A 19397-nucleotide genomic window follows, 5' to 3' on the forward strand; every position below is an offset into this window, starting at 1 on the left:
TGGAAGCAACCTAAGTGTCCATCCACAGATGAATGAATAAAGAATATGTGATACACACACACACACACACACACACACACACACACACACACAGAAACATTACTCAGTCATAAAAAAGAATGAAATCTTGCCATTGGCAACAACATGGATGGACCTAGAGGGTATTATGCTAAGTGAAGTGAAACAGACAGATACTACATGATTTCACTTATATGTGGAATCTAAAAAACAAAACAAATAAACATAACAAAACAGAAACAGACTCACAGATACAGAGAACAGGTGGTTGCCAGAGAGGAGGGGGCTAGGGGATGAGTGAAATAGATGAGGGAGATTAAGAGGTACAAACTTCCAGTTATAAAATAAATGAGTCACAAAGATGAAATGTACAGCACAGGGAATACAGCCAATAGTTTTGCAATAACTTTGTATAGTGACAGATGGCAACTAGACTTGTGGTGATCATTTGGTAATATATAGAAATATTGAATCACCATGTTGTGCACCTGCAACTAACATAGTTTTATGTCCATTATCCTTTAAAAAACTTGAAATTATATTTTACAAAGGCCTAATTTTTGTTATATAAAAGATACTCCATAATTTGGGAAGATTTTAATTAATAAATACATGCTTAAATATGGGACTACCTATAAGTATAGGAAAAGCTTCTATGAATGAGAACTATAAAAATCAGTATGTATATGAAGAAAAAGTATTTAAATTATAAAAAACATTATGCAGCCAATTCTGGTTAGGTGGCTGTCTTCTCTGCTTTTTGAATATGTAGCTCAGCTGTATTTATTAGCTTCCCTTGCAGATTGGAATGGCAATGTGACTATATGAACGAATACTGGTCAACGGAATATGAGTAGAAGTGACGCTTGCTGTTTCCAGGCCCACCCCTACAATCTCCTACCTATATCGTCCATCAAGTTTACCCTTTGCCATCTTTTACAGATAAGGTAGATGGCCTTGGAAGCCTGTGCTCAAGACAGCAGAGTAACTAGATGAAAGGGGTCTCAGTTCCTGAATTCCCACTTAAAGGAGGGCCACCTGCTGATCAGGAACTATTATTATTAACTTTAAATGAGTGAGAAATAAATGTCCATTGTATTTAAGTTATCACATGATTTGTCTTAATTTTTTAACAGCTAGCATTACCTTAACTTATAATATAGCTTAGTATATTATTAATATGACCACTAAAAATCATGATTTATTTTGTTACTCTACTAATTTAAAAATTATAATAACCCAAAAGCTCAATATAAATATATTAACTTCAAATTGAGAAATATTTTAATGTTCATAAATACTCTACATTTTAAATAAAATTCTTTTTCAATGTTTATTTTGTTTAATCCCAGCAAAGTCTAAACTTTCTTTTAAAATTGAAGTAACAACATTAACCTTATTAATGGCTTTAGTGATCAATTAAATCTTTAGCTAGATATAATTAGCCAAAAGATTTGTCTTTTTTTAAAAAAAAAATCAGGATAATGTTACTTCTCCTATTAAAAACAAAAAATAAAAATAAGCAGTCTTATCAGTTTTATCATATTCCTATAAAGTAACTCAAAAGTAGCAAAATGTTTTAAGAAAATAATTTTAGAAAAAAACTTTAAAATAAATTTAAAAGAAGTAAAGATGGTCCCACCAGCATAGCCCTCATTTGGTAAGAATGAATGTACAGTCATTCAGAACAGACAAAAACAAAAGAAACCACCCATAGACGAGATTTTGAAATACAATTTTTTCTCAATTTCCAATCAAGCATTTGTGATCATTTCTCTAACACTTATTCCATCCACCCACTCATCCACCCATCCATCCATTACCTAGTCATTCATTCTTTTATTCACTGGTTCAATAAATATATATTGTCTCCTTTTATGTGGCAGGAATTGTATTATAACCTGAGAATATGCCCTCAAGAAATTCATAGTCTTGTATTTTCAAGAACAAGAAACTAAAAAAATTATTATTACTTACTACAATTATGATCACAATAAGTACTATTAAAGAGTACTGGGACTCTGGACTATAGGAAGCCCTGGAGGAGCACCTAATCCAGAGAGAGGAGATGGTTCAAGGATGGGCTAAGATTGGAAGGAGGTCACTACAGACTCAAGTTTTGATGGATGAGAAGAATTAAAAATGGTAAAATTGGTATAGGGTAGGGGAGAGTGTAAGAACTTCAGGCATGTTAAGACAGGTGAAAGAGAGTATGTAAAATCCATTGAGATACTGGTTAGTGGAGAAAGTAATGAGACATGAGAACACAGGACTATATAGGAGTAAGTTCATGACATGCCTTCATTTCCTTAATCAAATGGTAACTGTCATCCCACATTTTCATATCATCTCTCCCACAGTGTATTCAAACAGGACAGAATTATCTTTTGATTTTCACAGCTATTTTTTCAACACACTTTTTTATTGAATAACTACAATGTATCAGGCAACATATTAGATTCTGTGGCTATAAATATGAATAGTTCCTCTTCCCCACTTTCCACAACACTTCATACTATCATTTACTGGATTGTTTGGTAAAATATTTTATCACCCTGTATTTCTGTTATTTGGTTAATATGTCTGCTTTCTCTGCCAAATTCTAAGCTTCTGAGAATAAGAAAAATTCATTGTTCACTTTTTATCTGCCCTAAAACAGTAGCTGGTTCATAGTAGAGGTAAAATAAATATTTACTAACTGAATGAATGGAAGCAATACAGAAAAATGGATCAGCTTTAAAACAAAAGGCTATCATTTTTTAAAAGTACACTTCATTTTTTAGAGCAGTTTTAGGTTCACAGTAAAACCAAGCAGAAGGTACAGAGAGTTCCAAAATGCTATCATTTTAGTTTTTTTGGATGTACAGTCAAGCTTCTTGAGAACATAAAATACTGTAATATATATTTATATTTCATATTATATTACACTAATTTATTAGTAAATAATATTTTCTTACTGTAATATCCTTTCACAATATACCTTTATATATAACTTAGAATTTTTTATATTGGAACCTTATTAATGTTATTAATAATATGAGTAAAAATCATTTTTATCCTATAAGAAATATTTATTGAGCACTCACCATTTGCAAGGTCAAACACTATGTGAATGCTTACCATTTATACTTCGTTGTCATGAACTATAATAAAGATTTTATAATAATTAAAATATGTCTTTGCCCTTCATTTTAAGCCCCAGTCAGACATTGTGGCAGAACAGTTTCATGCAACTTCCTGTTTCATATGTAATATTCTTTAAAATTAAGACTAATTTGTTGTTAAATTGTGTTATTGAATAGTATAAAGATTATAAATTCATTTGAACGTCTGCTTTTTCTTTAGTATATGATACACCTTTCAATTCTAGAATTTCCATTTCATTTTTTAATAGTTCCTAATTCTCTTCTGAGATTCTCCATCGGTTCAAAGAAAAAAAACTGGTCTGAACTGGAGTAAGGAGGTTACTATGAAGAGAAAGAAAAACTTGAACTACACCTTGAAGATGAAAAGGATCTAAACCAACAGGAACAACAGAAGAATGAAAGAGAATGAGTAAAAACACTGTGGAAGAAATACCTGCAAAAAGTGTAGGTAAATGACAAAAGAATAGGGTATATTGGTGGGGGGAGAGAGAACAGAGTTACTATTTATTAAAATGGGAAAACTGAGGGCACAGCAGGTTTGAGGTAGAAATGCAGAACTTCAGTTTTATTCCTGCTAAATTTGAAAACGATATTAGACATGAGTGAAGATGTCAAATAGACAATTAAATGAAAGAATTTGGAGTCCAAAAGCACATTCAAGCTGTAGATATAAATATAGGATTTTATTGTACTAGGTTTTTAAAGCTGTCAGACTGATCAGCATGCCTGGCCAAGAAATTCAGTACAGACAAAAAAGAAACATCTCCAGGGACTGAGCTCTGAACACTTAGTTAGGGAAATGAGGAAGAATTAGTAAAGACGGAAAAGGAGTAGTCAGTTAAATAGGAAGAAAACCAGGAGAATGTGCATCTAGGAAGTCAAGTGAAGAAAGTGTGCATGTGAAAGAGGAAAGCAGAATCGACATTGTCAAATGATCCTCAAAGATCACATAAGACAAGGATTAAGAAATGTCTATTGGAATTAGCAATGTGGAAGTCACTGGACACCTCAACAATGCAGTTCTGGCACCTGGTGAAGGGGGAAAGCCTGATAGGACTGGTTTTAAGAGAAAATAGAGGAGAGATATTGGGAAGAGCAACAAGAGACAATTCTTCCAGAGTTTTATTGTAAAACTTCAAGTGAATAAAGAAATGAGGCTGTTCCTGGAAAGTTAAGTGGGGTCAAACAAAGATGATGTGACTAAACAAAGGGAAACTCTCTAATAGTCCAGGAGAATGAAAGAAATTGGAAGAACCAAACATAATATCAAAGCTTTTGTCCGGGAAGAATGAAACAACTGTTCTACTACTGAAAGAAAGATGAGAAATGGAAATAGGTAGAGATTCGAGGAAGAAGATGATTAGTTTACATTTTGACAGGTTGAGTTTGAAATGACAGTGGGATGTCTGTAGAAAGAAGTCTTGCTGGCAGTTATATCACAGAACTGGAGAGCAATGAGAAGTTGAAGATAGAGTTGTAGATTTGAATATATATAACACTGAGTTGCTATCTGAGCTAAAAGACCAGTTTCCTCTCTATGGAAGAGAATGCTCACTAAGGAGCAGAAAACCTGTGAGAAAAAAGGGGAGCCAGGTAAGGAAAATACTAACAATAAGAAGAGAGATCACCAGGTTGCTACAGGTTGCAGGATACAAAACCAACATAGAGAAATCAGTTGCCTTTCTATACACTAACACAAAACATCTGAGAAAGAAATAAAGAAAACTATCCTGTTCACAATAGTATCAAAAACAATTCAGTTCTTAGTAACCAAGGAGGTGAAACATCTATAAACTGAAAACTACAAGCCTTAGATGGAAAATGTTGAAGAAGACACAAATCAAATGGAAAGATATTCTGCGTTCATGGGTCAGGAGAATTAATATTGTCAAAAGTTCCATACTATCCAAAGCCATTTATAGACTCAATGCAATCCCTATCAAAATTCCAATGGCATTTTTCACAAAAATAGAAAAAGCAATCCTTAAAAGGTTAATCATTTTGCCTTGATAACCAATTAAATTTGCATTCATAGGAGCAAAAAGAAAGAAGGCAAAGGCAAATTAAGTTCAGATCATTTTTCATCTGAGATCCATGTGGGTAAGAAGAAAATGGGTCTGAGTAGTTGACTACCTAAGAAACCAACATTTAAAAACTATTTCAGCATAGTATCCACAAACTATGGAGCATAAGAATCACCTAAGGAGCTTATTTTAAATAATCTACCTCCAGACAATCTGATTCAGTAGGTTGAGGTGAAAAAGACTTTTTACAAACAAGTCTGAGTTCAAGACTCCTGTACACTGTAATGTTACTCTAAGTTACAAATACATGTAATTTAAGAAATTAGTAAAATTCTTTAATGTGGGGACTCACTAAGTTAGTGAAGCTGATGATAATAACTATGACAATATAGATACTTTAAATGTTTAGGGAAATGGCACTAGGCTAAGTAAATGCAGGATCATAGAGCAAAAAGAAAATCTTCTTCAAAGCTAAAACAAACTTATTTCAGCAACACAGAATGGATGATTACAGGAAAAGATATAACATGCCAATGTTTATCTCATTTATTTGGGGGACAAACAATTTCCATTTTACTAATGTAATATACACTTCTCACTGGTTAATTATTTTTGTTCATTTTAGAACCTTTCATTCCCCATCAAATTCATCTTCTTGACTACCTCATTCTTTCTCCAAATTAAGACTTTATTTCTCACTATTAACTGTTTGATAGCATAGGCTGGCCACTATCAACTAAATGGAACTGCTATAAAGCTGTAAGCAACCAAAACATGTGAGCTTTAAAAGCATAGATGGAAGAAATAAAAATTCTAGCAAAAGCAAGTGAAAATAATACCAGCCAATTTAAAAATTCTAAGCATGAGATTGAAGCAGGTCACAAAGTATCTTTTCCATCTACTGTTATTGACTTTGATTGTATCATAGAGAAATCTAATTCTTCAGCTGTTAGAAGCTGAATTGATTCCAATATTCAGTAGTCATATTCCAAATGGTGTTATGATAAAATGTGTTGGAAGTGTGAGCAATTTCAGTAATTTTTTCTTGGTTACTAGTCCAGTACTCTATTAGAATTAATTTGCTCTACAAGGTGAAAAACATTTCCCTGAACACAGAGATAAGTGATTATTGCCACTGACATGTCTCTTTAAGCTCAAGCTCTAGACTGATTTCCTTTCGCATTAGGAAGCAAAATGGGATTCTTTTATAATGGCAGACCATCCAAGGCCTTTACTCCAAAACAGAATCAATAATTCTCAAATGTCCATAATGAAATGGAATTTCAAATTAGGTGCATTATGGCAAATGAATACGGTAAATGTGACATGCAACTGAGAGTTGTCAAAAATTAACTTTATCATTATCTGGAAAACAAGGTTAGAAGAAAGCTGAATTGTTATCAAATTTTCAACAAAACATTACAACTAACTCCTAAATGTAAAGTATAGATTCTCAGGGAAATCATAATAGCTCAGTTCTTCTGTTAAGAAGATTAGATTCAAGTTAGATTTTACAGAGAGAGATCAGAGAGAATGAAAGTATCAGAGCAAAGACTAGCTGATGTTATACCTGCAGAGTAGATAAAGCGATCACTTCACAAACTTCATAAAATTCAAATATATAAAAGTTTAACTAGGAAGGGAGTTTACTGTCTTTGGATACCTTAACAGAATGCTAATAATACTAAGAGATATTTTAGTGTCAAACACATTTTAAAATGTGCACACAATAATACTATGCATCAGTTGAGCACACCACAATCAGCAAGAATCATTAACGATTAGGAGAAAAACCCCAGGATGTTGGCTTAACCCTGTTTCCTTTATGATAAGTGAAAAAACTGCTTCAAAAATAGGCCCTCTCAACTTACACAGAAAGAATAAAAGCAATGAACTCAAAAGAAGGTTTACCACAGAATTGAAGAATTTGAAAAAATATAAATGAGATACATGTTCCCATAGTCTTATAGTAGATTTCTTTTTATATGTTATCAGGAATCAAACATAGTATTTACAATGTAAGATCTCCTTGTTATTAGTGAAAGACATACATTACTACGTAAGAAAGATATGACTTGACCTAAGATGTTAGCAATTCTATGCTCTGAGGAAGTTTATAATATAGTTTAACTGGATATTTCATTTCATCTTCAAAACAAGTGGTGAGGCATTCATTATTTGAACCATCAACCAACAGAGGAAGTTCTTCTGAGATTAAAAAAGACTCCATCTTAGAGCACTTCCCATTGTCCACACCTAAATTTGGCTATTAAGCAGACTTTTTGGAGTCCATTGCCTATCATATCAATCCAACAAATTTTATTAAGCATGTGAGTAAGAACTATGCTACAGATCTAAACACTCACACAAAAAGATCAGTATTTCCCCTGTCATCAAAGGGCTTACAAGCAAAGCCAAAAAATAAGATTCATGCACAAATACTACACAGCATACTATGAAATTTACAAAATAGATTTGTAAATAAAATATAATGATATCTGATCCAAATAGCTGTCTCTAAATAGGAGGATCAAAAAAGGTTTTGAGAAGGATGGTTTTCAATAAGTAAAGACAATAGGGAAAAGAATTATATATGGATAAAATACTGTGAACACAAGCAGAAACAAGGAAAGACAGACTCAATTCATCTTACCAGAACATTTAATTTAGGACATTAACGGAAGGAAGCTGGAAATATATGATGAAGCTAGAACATGGAGGGCCTTGAAGGCCAGGGTTAAAATTCTGTATTCAATTTGTGTAGTGAGGACCAGTTCTAGCTTTGAGGAGAGTGAAATAATCAGAACTGCACTTAAGGCATGTTGATTTGGCAACAATATGAAGAATAAATTGGAGCAAACGAAGAGAGAAGACTAGAAGCAGACAGACGAGGTAAGAGGCTCTTGTAATAATTCAAGTGAAAAGTAGTAAGAGTGTGAACCTACAAAATGCTAGGAATGATGAAAAGGTAAGGGTAGGTCAATGTGTAATACACTAATGACAGACAGACTGACCTAACGGTTAGAATCATGACCTTGTAAAATATCGGACCTAAGTTCAAATAGCAGCTTTATCTTTTGGTAGTTCTATAACCCTGGCCAAGTTATTTTACTCTTGATTTCCACACTGAGGAAAACAAAACCTGGGGAGGGTATACAGCTCAGTGGTAGAGCACGTGCTTAGCATGCACAAGGTCCTGGGTTCAATCCCCAGTACATCCATTAAAATAAATAAACCAACCTAATTAGCCCTCCCCAAAATTACCCAGAACTTAGTTAAAATTTAGTTAGAACTTAGTTAAAACTTGGTACTTAATAAATGGATCAGAGATCACAGCTTCACAATTATTGATTTTCAGCAGCCACATTTCACTGTTGATTCGCACTGCAGTTGTGGTTATTGAAACACCCCAGAACTTTTTGCATGAACTACTCCCCCAAATGAAACCTCTCCCATCTTATATCACTGAATTTTTAGGAATCTAATTTGGGATTTTATATTAACTCCTATTGAATTGTTTTTATTTTGAGCCAAGAATTTCAGTTTATTGAGGTAATTTTTCATGTAAGTTCAATTACTTGCCATTTGCTATTCCTCTCTAACACGTGCAGACCTGATTATAATAGGTAATTGTTTTTTTCTAAGTGAAATATTAACAATGACCAGTCCAAGAACGGAACATTTATTTAGCATTTCAATAGCAAAATCCTATCCATGTTGACACTGAATTATTACTGGGAAGTCTAGACGAAGCTGGATAGTCTATGAAACATAAAAATCAAGATGGCATGTTTTCAGCAACACAAAAGAGAATAGCTTTTTCTGTGACCAACAGAAAGCCATATTAAATTTTTTTTAACTAATGACTAAACTAATGCTTGACAAGATCAAGTATCTTCCAAAAGTCACCCTATTAATAAATGGCAGAATAAGGATGCAAACCCAAGCCTGAATTACTCTCAAGCTCCTCTTAACTGCTAGACTAAGTTGACTCTCTCAGAAGGATGGTTGAGACTCCATGCTTGATGGAAAAAACCTGTCATTGGACTCTGTAACCCACCTCCAAATAATTAAACATGTTTCTCAATGATGATGGTTTATTTATAAGAACTTGTGGCCTCACATGCAGTATCTGCCTTTTTATGCATTTATTCACTCAATGAACTTTCATTGAGAGACCACTAAATGCAAGGCATTGTGCTAGGCAGGATGTGATTAAAGAGGTCAATGAAATACAGATACTACAATCAAGGAGTCTATAAAAGTAGTATAAAAAATGTATAAACCTACAAGACAAAACAGAGCAAAGAGATGCAACATGAAAGGTAAAAGCAATTCTGTCTGAAATTCAGAAGAATGATTCTTTTATTTAGGTAGCCATTTATCTCTAGAATCTTCTTAGATTCACTATAGGTACAAAGTTTCTTCCTAGGGTGAGAATAAATAAAAATCTTACCATTCTGATTCTGAATTTTTCCTTGCATATACATATAGTATATATATGGTTAATGATATCAGTTTCAAAATAATATAGATCAACAGAGTTTATGCATCCCCTAAATCCTGGGATATCTGTTAGGACAATCTAAACCTGGACTTAATACACAGCAGACTTGAGTCATCACTTCCAAAATATTTGTTTAACTACATAAGATATGAATTATTAAAGTTAGAAATATCCCTTTGAATACTATATTCCCAATAAAAAATAATAGTTACCACTACTTAAGATTTAGCGCCACCATTTAAAAAATTCATATATGCTAAAGAATCAGAATCAATTACAATCCTGTAAGAAGAACTCTGTATTTATGTTTCAGAAAATTCATTTCCCAAAGTACTCTGAGTCTGACGGAAACTGGATGAGATAGCCACTAAGTCTCTCACAATTCTGAAATTGATACACTCCTGACATTAAGCTCTAGCTAGAATTGTGTTAGAATATGTTTGAACATAAACTTTGTATCAGAAATGTCATTTGGATTTTAGGCAACCTACTTGGATTCTACTGACCGTTAGGACTTAAAAAATTTTGGCACTAAAATTTCCTATAGAAAACTCCACCCCTGTCCCAAGAGTGCTTTCATGCAATTTATAGAAGCTTGGTATTAAAAACTGAGAAGTAAACCTTGAAATCTTGAAATACTGAATAAAATAGCTCATACTTCATAAGGCTTACATGTAGTTAAGGATTTTACACTGGACAGAAAGTAAAATAACATAAAAGAGATGTACTAATACCATACAATATCACTTATATGTAGAACCTAAAAAAAGACACAAATGAACTTATTTACAAAACAGAAAGACTCACAGACATAGAAAACAAACTTATGGTTATCAGAGGGGAAAGAGGGAGGGGAGGGATACATGGGGAGTTTGGGATTTGCAAATACTTAATACTATATATAAAATAGATAAACAACAAGGTTCTACTTATAGCACATGGAACTATATTCAATACATTGTAATGGCCTATAATGAAAAAGAATATGAAAAGGAATATATATGTGTATGTATAACTGAATCACTATGATGTACACCAGAAACCAATACAACACTGTAAATCGACTACACTTCAATAAAAAAAAAATTATAAAAATTCAACCTGCAAGTCTCCACACATAAATAAAAAAAGAGAGATGTACTAGATGGGTAGAATTGCACAAAACCTGCCAAAACAATCCCTTTCAAACAATAATCCTTAGATGCTGTTTGTATCTAGGTTTTCCCTCAGGAGAAAAAAATATATAATGCATTTCATCCCTGTTGTTTCTCTTATTTATTTATTAGGGACATAGGCTAATGAGGCAATAATGCCTTTTGTATTTTATATCTTTAAAAAATGCTTTCCTGAAACCTAAATTCTGAAATCTGTTCTGATGATCTTCACATTATCATCAAATTTCTCTAAGGCATAGTGTGTTCACATTTAATTAAGAGTTGTATACATTGTTTACACACATGAAGGAAAAGCTGAATATAAGACTTGGAAAAACAAATGAAGAGAATAGAAAAATTTTTTTCAGATTATTTTATATCCTACAAAAACCTAAATTTGAGGGGTTGGTAAAGAATGTAAAGATATTTCTATTTCTTCAAAATTTACATTCTAGATTATGTAATACCTTAATTCAACTTAGAAAATGAGTCTATATGCATATAATAAAAGCATTTAAAACAGACTTGACTTTTGAATTAAAATTTAAGAAAGAGAAAATGTAATTTTAACTTGAGCTCGCCTTCACATTAAATGTAAAACTTTATCAAATACATTCAATCATAACAAGAATTTAATTTTAATTAACTTATTTTAGTAAAATTGTTTAAACTACCACCTTAAGGCAAATATTTTAATAAAACTAAAACCTCCAATTCAAAAACAAAAGTTCTTACATAAGATGGCTGATCTCATATTTTAAATTACTGAATTAGAGTGCCCTCTATTGGAAGAAAAAAGCTAAACTGACTAAGAATAATTAAAGTAATTCCCCAAATTCAAGCCAAATCATTAATATGTAAAATATATTTATTAATAACATGAATGCTATAAAACATATTTTCCTTACATTTTGATTTCTTCTAAATTACTTTTGGAATTATTTGTCATATTACAATGAACAAGTTGGATGTTTTCCATCATCTAAAATTAAATTTTAACTGAATCCAAATGCCCGTCCTACAGTTAGTAACATAAATAATAAACAAACAAAAATGTTTTCCACATTTAACATTCCACTATAATACAGAAATAACTGTAATTTAGGACTATAGTTGGAATTTTCCTTAATGATAAACTGAAAACTTCCTTAATTCAAGAGAGCTCTTACACTGCAGAGTGGGGGAGTTAGGCTGGGTACTAGAAGACTTATGAGATTTATTTAGATCTAAAACACTGTATTTTTACGCTGTTATCAAGACTTCAGTTCAGACTCATAATCTCAGGCCTGAATTACCTCAGTAACATCCTAGCACATTTTTGGTCCTCCAGACCAATAATGTGCATGTTACAATAAGCTTTTTAAAAGAACAATGCTCAGAGTCACCCAAAACAAGTCTGATTTAGTTGGTCTGCCATGGTACCTGAGGGTGTCATTATTTTTTGAAGTCTTTCCAGATAAGTTTAATGTATAATCATTGCTGAGAGTCATTGTTTGAGTCTCCCCCGCCCCTCCTCCCGACATACAGTTACCACATTTAACTTCTAAAATAGTCACCTTCATGAAAAAAACTCCCATACTCAAAAGAATTTAGCCTCTTCAGCATCAATATTAAACTTCTGGCTAGCTTCCCAAATCTAACTATCTGTCCCTGTTCTCTAACAAAATAGTTGAGTAGGAAGGGATATAGCTCTAACCCCAGACTGCCTGTGCTCAGATCCTGGCACTGGTACTTACCATGTAAACTTGGGAAAGTCATAAAAGTTCTCTGTGCCTCCGTTTTCTTATCTGTAAAATGGGAGGAATAATACGACCTACCTCATAGGGTTTTGTGAGGATTAAATCAGTTAATATAAATAAAAGTGCTCCATCAGTGTTAAATATTATCATTACATATCCAACTTAATATCCCACTACTTTTCAAAACCAACTCTCATGGTAAACCATTCTCCTCATAATAAATGCTATGTCTCATCTCTAAACTTTTGCACATTGTTTATGAAGGCTGGAATCCTCTACCATTCATTCATTCATTCCAATACTAGTGCAAAGAACATCTCCCCTTTCTCCAGGTTGCAGCTTAATCTCTCTCTACTACATGAAGATTTCAAGGAATACCTATAAATCACTTATCTGTCCTTTAAAAAAAAAATTCCTTTGGTCACAGGGTAGTTTATTATGAGAAAAGTAGTTGGAAATTAATGACATTGGCTCTGAATTTGAATCCTGAATCTGCCATTCACCAGCTGAACCATTTCCCAAATCTAGGACTCCATTGTTAGTATTCCTGTGTGGATTAGGTGGCTTAAATTATATAAAGCATTAGAACAGCAAATAGCAAGCACCTAATAAATGTCAGCTTTTATAATATGTATTTGTTGTTCCTATGTTAGACTTGTCTGCACACTGTGATTGAAGATTTCCTGGCTTAGAAATTTTGAACTCCTTGAAGTCAGGAACTGCATCTCATTATTGGTATTATAAATCCTATAGCTTACAACATGGTAATGACCATCTACATTTCGTGCCCTATAAGAATTTGATCAAAATTTTTGCATACTTTGAGAGGATAATTCATTTTTAAAAACTCTAGAAAAACATTTTGGATGAATAGATAGAGATATTTAACAAAACAAGAATGAACTCAAATAAAACATGGGCTACAGAGAAGGGTCAAAGAAATTGCATTACTTTTAAAATATTCAATAACAAGTTTCTATCAGATTAATCTTCTGAAAGGCTATGTCCAATAATGTCTTTTATCTGTCCAAAATCCTTTAGATTTTTCTCATTTCCTAAAAAATAAATACCAAAATTGTCAGCCTGACATTCAAAATCATCCATGGCCTGACCTCAACCTATCTTCTAATCTTATCTCTTATCTTCCTCCTCTATAAACTTCATTCTTCCAGATAAATAGAACTGCTTGCTCTTACTCACATGTATCCTCTGCTTTTCTGCCTCATGTAACCTTTAATATTTTATATGATAATATTTTCAAAGAACACAATGTAAAGGTTTGTCACAGAAACAAAGAATGATTGTTTGTATGAAAATATGAGCTTGAATTTTGAACTTAAGGTCAACTTTTGAGCATTAATTTCTCCCTTGCTTCTATCACAATATAGTCTTTGACTTACAAAAAATGTTTGGCCATTGTTTTCCCAAATTATGTCACCCTATCAATGCCAAAAGTCCCTGTCATCACTACCCAAAAGCTATAAACTTGAATTATGGTCCTCAAGCAGAGTGTACAGGGTGTAGAAGATACTGACTGAGTAAAAGAAAAAACTTAGACTTTCTACTTTATACCTATTTTTTATCCTCCTTACTTGAATTCTTTTAGAGTATATGTCTCATAATTCATAGCATATATTCTTAGAATAGTTTTATATATATATAGTTATTATTTATATATATATATTATATATATATATAATACATAACTACATTTGAGATGTTTGCTCAAAATTTGTTTAGTACTAGTACATACCACAAAAAAAAATTTTAGAAATCACTAGTTTAGAAACTTAAGGCTTTCAGAAAATCTGTGAGTTAAGAAGTAGAGGGCTAGAAGCAACCACTTCAGAGAAATCTTTAGAAATGAACCTAAATACCATGTATTGTTTATATAGGATAAATATATTTTAAATTCTAACCAACTTTCAAGGAAGTGTTGAAATATAACTAGTTTGTAATCTGGAGTTAGCATATACCTGTTTTTAATTTTTTTAACAGGGAGTTTTGTCCTGACATTAAAGTTACTACAGTAAATATTTCATCAATATAAAAATTTCATTTGGTAAAACCTGTAAGTACTTTTTCAGTATATATATAATTAATCATAATTATTCATAAAGAGATTTTATTATAGTCAAAAATGTGATGTTTTACAAAAAACAGTGCAGTAAAAAAAGAAAAAACAAAACAAAACAAAACAAAAAAACAGGCCTAGAGGGTAAGACTAGCCATGGAACTAGACTAGCAAGTACTATCCTGGGAAACAGTGTCACAGCTCACATTAAATAACTAAATGAAGTAAATGTTCTCATAACAGTTGATATACTTAGCAGTTACTTTTTTAGCTTTCATAAATAAAATGACATACTTAACACAATCCATTCTATTATTGGCTTTTGAAAAAATCATAATGTTTTCTATAATAAAATAAATTCTAAAAGTGAGAAAAGGTTTCATATCATAATAATGTATTTCCTTAAATACTGGTGCATCCTATAAATTCTTTCTCTATAAGACAGAAGACAGGAATACAAATCTCGATTTTAAACTGATTGATTCTCTACAGTTTTTCTTGCTACAGTGTTAGTATAAAAACCCAAATGAGCAAGAATCTCTAATTCATGATTTAGATTCTGAGCTTGTAGGTTGCACGCAAATCCACTGGGATTTGCATGAGATTATAAAAATATGCAGGTCAAACTTTCTACAATGTCTCTCTCTTACTACGACTTACGGAGTGACTGAGGAAGTATACAGTCATGGCTCAGCTTTGTCTTTCTTCTTCAAGATGGGGTTAGACTCAGATTACAGAGGAAATAGGGAAAAGAGATAAAAGGAAGGTTTTCTAATTTCTCTGGAAACCAATATCATTACTCCCAGTAAAACTCAAAGAACATAATCAAAGAAACTATGAATTCATGTGTTACGAGGGTCTAACACTAGTGAGATCGTCACGAACTATAAGTGACTTATCAAAGCATTTTTTTCCCTACACATGCAGTGAGAATGAAACACCAATGAATACCAGGGAAAGGGCAACAGAGAGCTTGCCATTTGACTGACACTGGCTGAATCTGAAGGTAGAATAACGCACAAATCCCATGCCTCTCAGGTACACAATGAACTGGCAAAGACAGACACACTGTCTTCTTTCCCCCCTTACTTACTACACTCTGGCTTCCATTTTTCCCAAGTTCTTCCTCTGAAATCTTGCTCAAATTATCTAAGTAGTGATCTGATATTGTGTGGCACAAATCTTCAAAAGAATAATCCTTTTCTTGACAGAGCTTTATTTCATCCAAGAGTTTTGATAATTCTCCAGTCACGGTTTCACCTGTACAGAGTAAATTTTTTCAGAAATTTTAAGAAAGAACATGGTTAAACTTCATGTTAAATAATAAAATATACCTAGTATAGTACTAAAACTCAAAATATGGCAAATAGGATTAAGTTGTCAGAAAATTTATTGTGCTGAAAGTAAGGTATTAAATCATAATTAGTACCATAATGTTAAAAGACAAAGAGAAATTCCTATTTTGCCTGTTTTTATTCTTTCTCAAAATGGAAATGAGTATTGAAGGTTTACATGTATGTTGTACATAAAAGCATTGGGAATTACAATTCCTAAAGATTCATTTATTATAGCCTTTAATTTTCAATAGTCTTTTAGGAGCATTATACTTCACTAACAGAATTCATTCACAATTCATTAACAAATTTGAAAGGATGCTGGGAGCCCACTTCCTAGGTTCAATAAAAAGAAACAGTAGAACCTAATTAAACAAATAATTATATAATTAATAAATTATGCTATAAAGGGATAACAGAAGGAACAGATACATAATATGCATAATCTGTCAACATGAATATTTTATACATTGCATTCAAATATTCATTTTTTTCTAATCATTCTCAAAAAGGAACTTTATACCTATGATTTATTCTAAAAAAAGTTCCAGCAGTTACAATCCAGATCTAAGTGTTTTTTATTCTATATTAAAACATATTTTAGAAAAAAAGTCAACTGTGAAATATCCACTCCACGTAAACTTCACCATGACAGGCACGGCTATCTCCTTTACCCACCACTGTATTGCAGGACCAAGGGTAGTGCCTGACAAATAGCAAGAACTCAGTAAGTGTTAACAGAATAAATAGATAAAATATAAAATATAAGATATAACTTATTAGACTTGAAATTTCAAAGTATGAGCTTTTTTGTACATATAGGACAAATTTGTACATAAAAGTCTAGTATCATTTCAAGGGCTTTATAATTAGCTACTCACTTTTGGTCTTTTGGGAAGGAGACTCAACAGGAGATGAAATATGTGTTTCCTGTGTGGTATCTTCCTGTACTTGCTCTTCAAGGATTGTTGATCTTCCCACACCTTCTAAATATTCTGTGTGTATAAGTTTTTGAAATTACATACTTGAATTAATTTATTTTAAAAACTTTGTTTTTATTTTTGATGGTCACTTTTTCATTTATTTCTTCATATCCTAAATTTTTCAAAGAACTTCAAAAAATCAAACAAACTGAAAGAACTTCATGATGAGCTATTGATTTAAAGCTTTTTAATTAAAACAAAAAAGATATTTTAGAAGAGACTCATGAACGCTTTTTCTGAAAACTAAACTTTTGTCACATTCTTTCCTTAAAAATAAAGTTACCTGTTGAAGATACAACAACATCCTTGGTTTCCTTAAATATATTCTACCTGAAGGTTTAAAACTCTCTGAATGATGCTTTGAATACAACTGATCCCTAAACAGGGACGTCAAATTCAGATGAAGACAGCAACTAGTAAGGTAACATAAATGAATGAAGTGGGATAAGTTTATTTTATAATGGTGTTGCAATCTTGTAAGCATAATTGCAGATTGAACTTGATTTCAACAAAGAAATGTTCTTTTCCATTATTCTTGAAGCAATGTCCCACACTCAGCCTATCTTTCATTTTTCCAATTTTGATGAGGACATAATAATAATAGTTAATAGCAACTAAAACTTATATATTGCTTACTATGCACCCAGCAGTATTCTCAGTATTTAATAAAAATTAACTAATTTAATCTTCACAAAACTATGACACAGGCACTATTACTGTCTCAGTTTTAAAGATGACAACTAAAGCATAAGGATTATTAACGTGGCCATGTTCACACAGCTAATAAGTGGCAAAGTCAGATAGATATAGGAAGCATCTCACTTTTCTCTTAATCATAAAGTAAACAGCATGTGAATGCAGGGATAAATGTCAACGAACATTCAGCCTCAGTGTTACAGAAAGAACAGAAAACCTGCAGAGCCTGGTTAATCAGAGAGCTGGTGCCCCATCTAAAGTTTGGTAATGAAGTAAAACGAAAGCTTGCATTTTTTGAGAAACCAAAACTCTGGAGTGCTAGCTGAAATCCTAGATTTTTAAAAGCCAAAAGCTAATTCAGTTTTTTCAAAAACACAGTGTGAACCAAAAATATGTGATCTAAACAAAACATATCTGTTATTCAGCCCACAGTGGCTAGTTTGTAGCCTCTGTCTTAAATCAAGATTTCTGCCTATAGGTATCTTTTACTTGCATGTCATTATTCAGAAAGAACTTTTTCCTTGAAAACAAGTTAGGAAACTGTGCTGTCATGCTACTTGTGTCCTCATACCATCCACATAGTTTCTACCTAAGGGCAATTCTACTAGACAAATTCTACTAGGAAAAGAAAGCAACTTATGGCGCTCTATCATTAAAATTTTGACCCATGCAGTAATTATGTAAATTGAATCCTCCTCCATGATACAAATAGTAATTTTATCTACAACAAATTGACTGTATTGCAATAATAAACTTTTCATAAGATTTTAAATGTACCTATGACTTGAAAACCAGGAAGGCAAAGAACGTAGATGATTTGACAATAATTTTAAAAATTCAAAGAAGTCTCAAATACTCCATCATAAATCAGCATATCTAAGGAACCTTGACCATTTAAGAGAACACAGAGAGTTACTCCTACGTGATAACATTTCCATTTACGTTGGGCCAATACAGTATGTTTAAAATGTTTGTAATTATGTCATGCCCCCTTTTAAATAGATGATATTTATTTTGCTTCTCCCAAAAGACATGTTATGCACAAGTCTCAGTTTTTTTTAAAGCTCTGTTAAAGGCAAAATGCAATATGAAATACAAAGTACCTAGAGGAAAAAGATTTTTTAAAATATTGTCTACCACTTTTTTATTTTTCAACTTTCATTCAATTTGATTTTAATTTGAATTAATATGAACAGCCATACTTGTATTCTTCTCTGATTTATCTCTATATGCACTTGCAATTAACTTCTTTATTGACAAGAAAATTGTAGGGGCTTGAACCTCCCTGAGAGGCTTTGGAAATGGAGAAAAGAACATAATGACCTCCTGTAGAGCATCTATTCTTTTCCCCTCTTAGGCCTCTGTTGACTCTTGTATCTAAATGTCTCCTGCCCAACTTGGTTTTAATTCATCTATCTCCCTGCAGGACAAAGCTATTCTTCAGCTTCTCAACTGATATCCAATGAAATTGATCCCTCTGTTACAGTCATGGCCAATCCGTAACAACTGCAGGAGATAATCCCCACTGAACAGTGTAAGGGCTAACTACACAGGAAAAAACAAGCACCTGGGGTTTAAGGCAATATGCTACATAACAGGCCTAATCATCAAGCAGAAAGATAAAGCATGTAAGTCTAAATTTTTTTTTAAGTTTTAGATCAAATAGGGAAGTATGTAATTCTGAAATGAAAAAGTAATACCTAGATGGCTGTCCAAACTTCA

General features: G+C 32.4%; 1 protein-coding gene across 5 annotated transcripts in view; it reads right to left on the bottom strand.

Annotated features, from left to right (window-relative positions):
- Window positions 1-19397, bottom strand: part of ANKS1B (ankyrin repeat and sterile alpha motif domain containing 1B) — an 857966-nt gene that overhangs the window by 697704 nt on the left and 140865 nt on the right. For all 5 annotated transcript variants that reach the window (XM_010989991.3, XM_010989990.3, XM_031462969.2 and 2 more), the window contains exons 7-8: window positions 16878-16991; window positions 15756-15922 (exon numbers count right to left, since the gene is read on the bottom strand). In XM_010989991.3, the coding sequence (XP_010988293.3) occupies window positions 15756-15922; window positions 16878-16991 (281 nt within the window). The remainder of the gene's footprint in view (window positions 1-15755; window positions 15923-16877; window positions 16992-19397) is intronic.

Source organism: Camelus dromedarius, chromosome 11 (assembly GCF_036321535.1).
Source record: "Camelus dromedarius isolate mCamDro1 chromosome 11, mCamDro1.pat, whole genome shotgun sequence".
NCBI lineage: Eukaryota > Metazoa > Chordata > Mammalia > Artiodactyla > Camelidae > Camelus > Camelus dromedarius.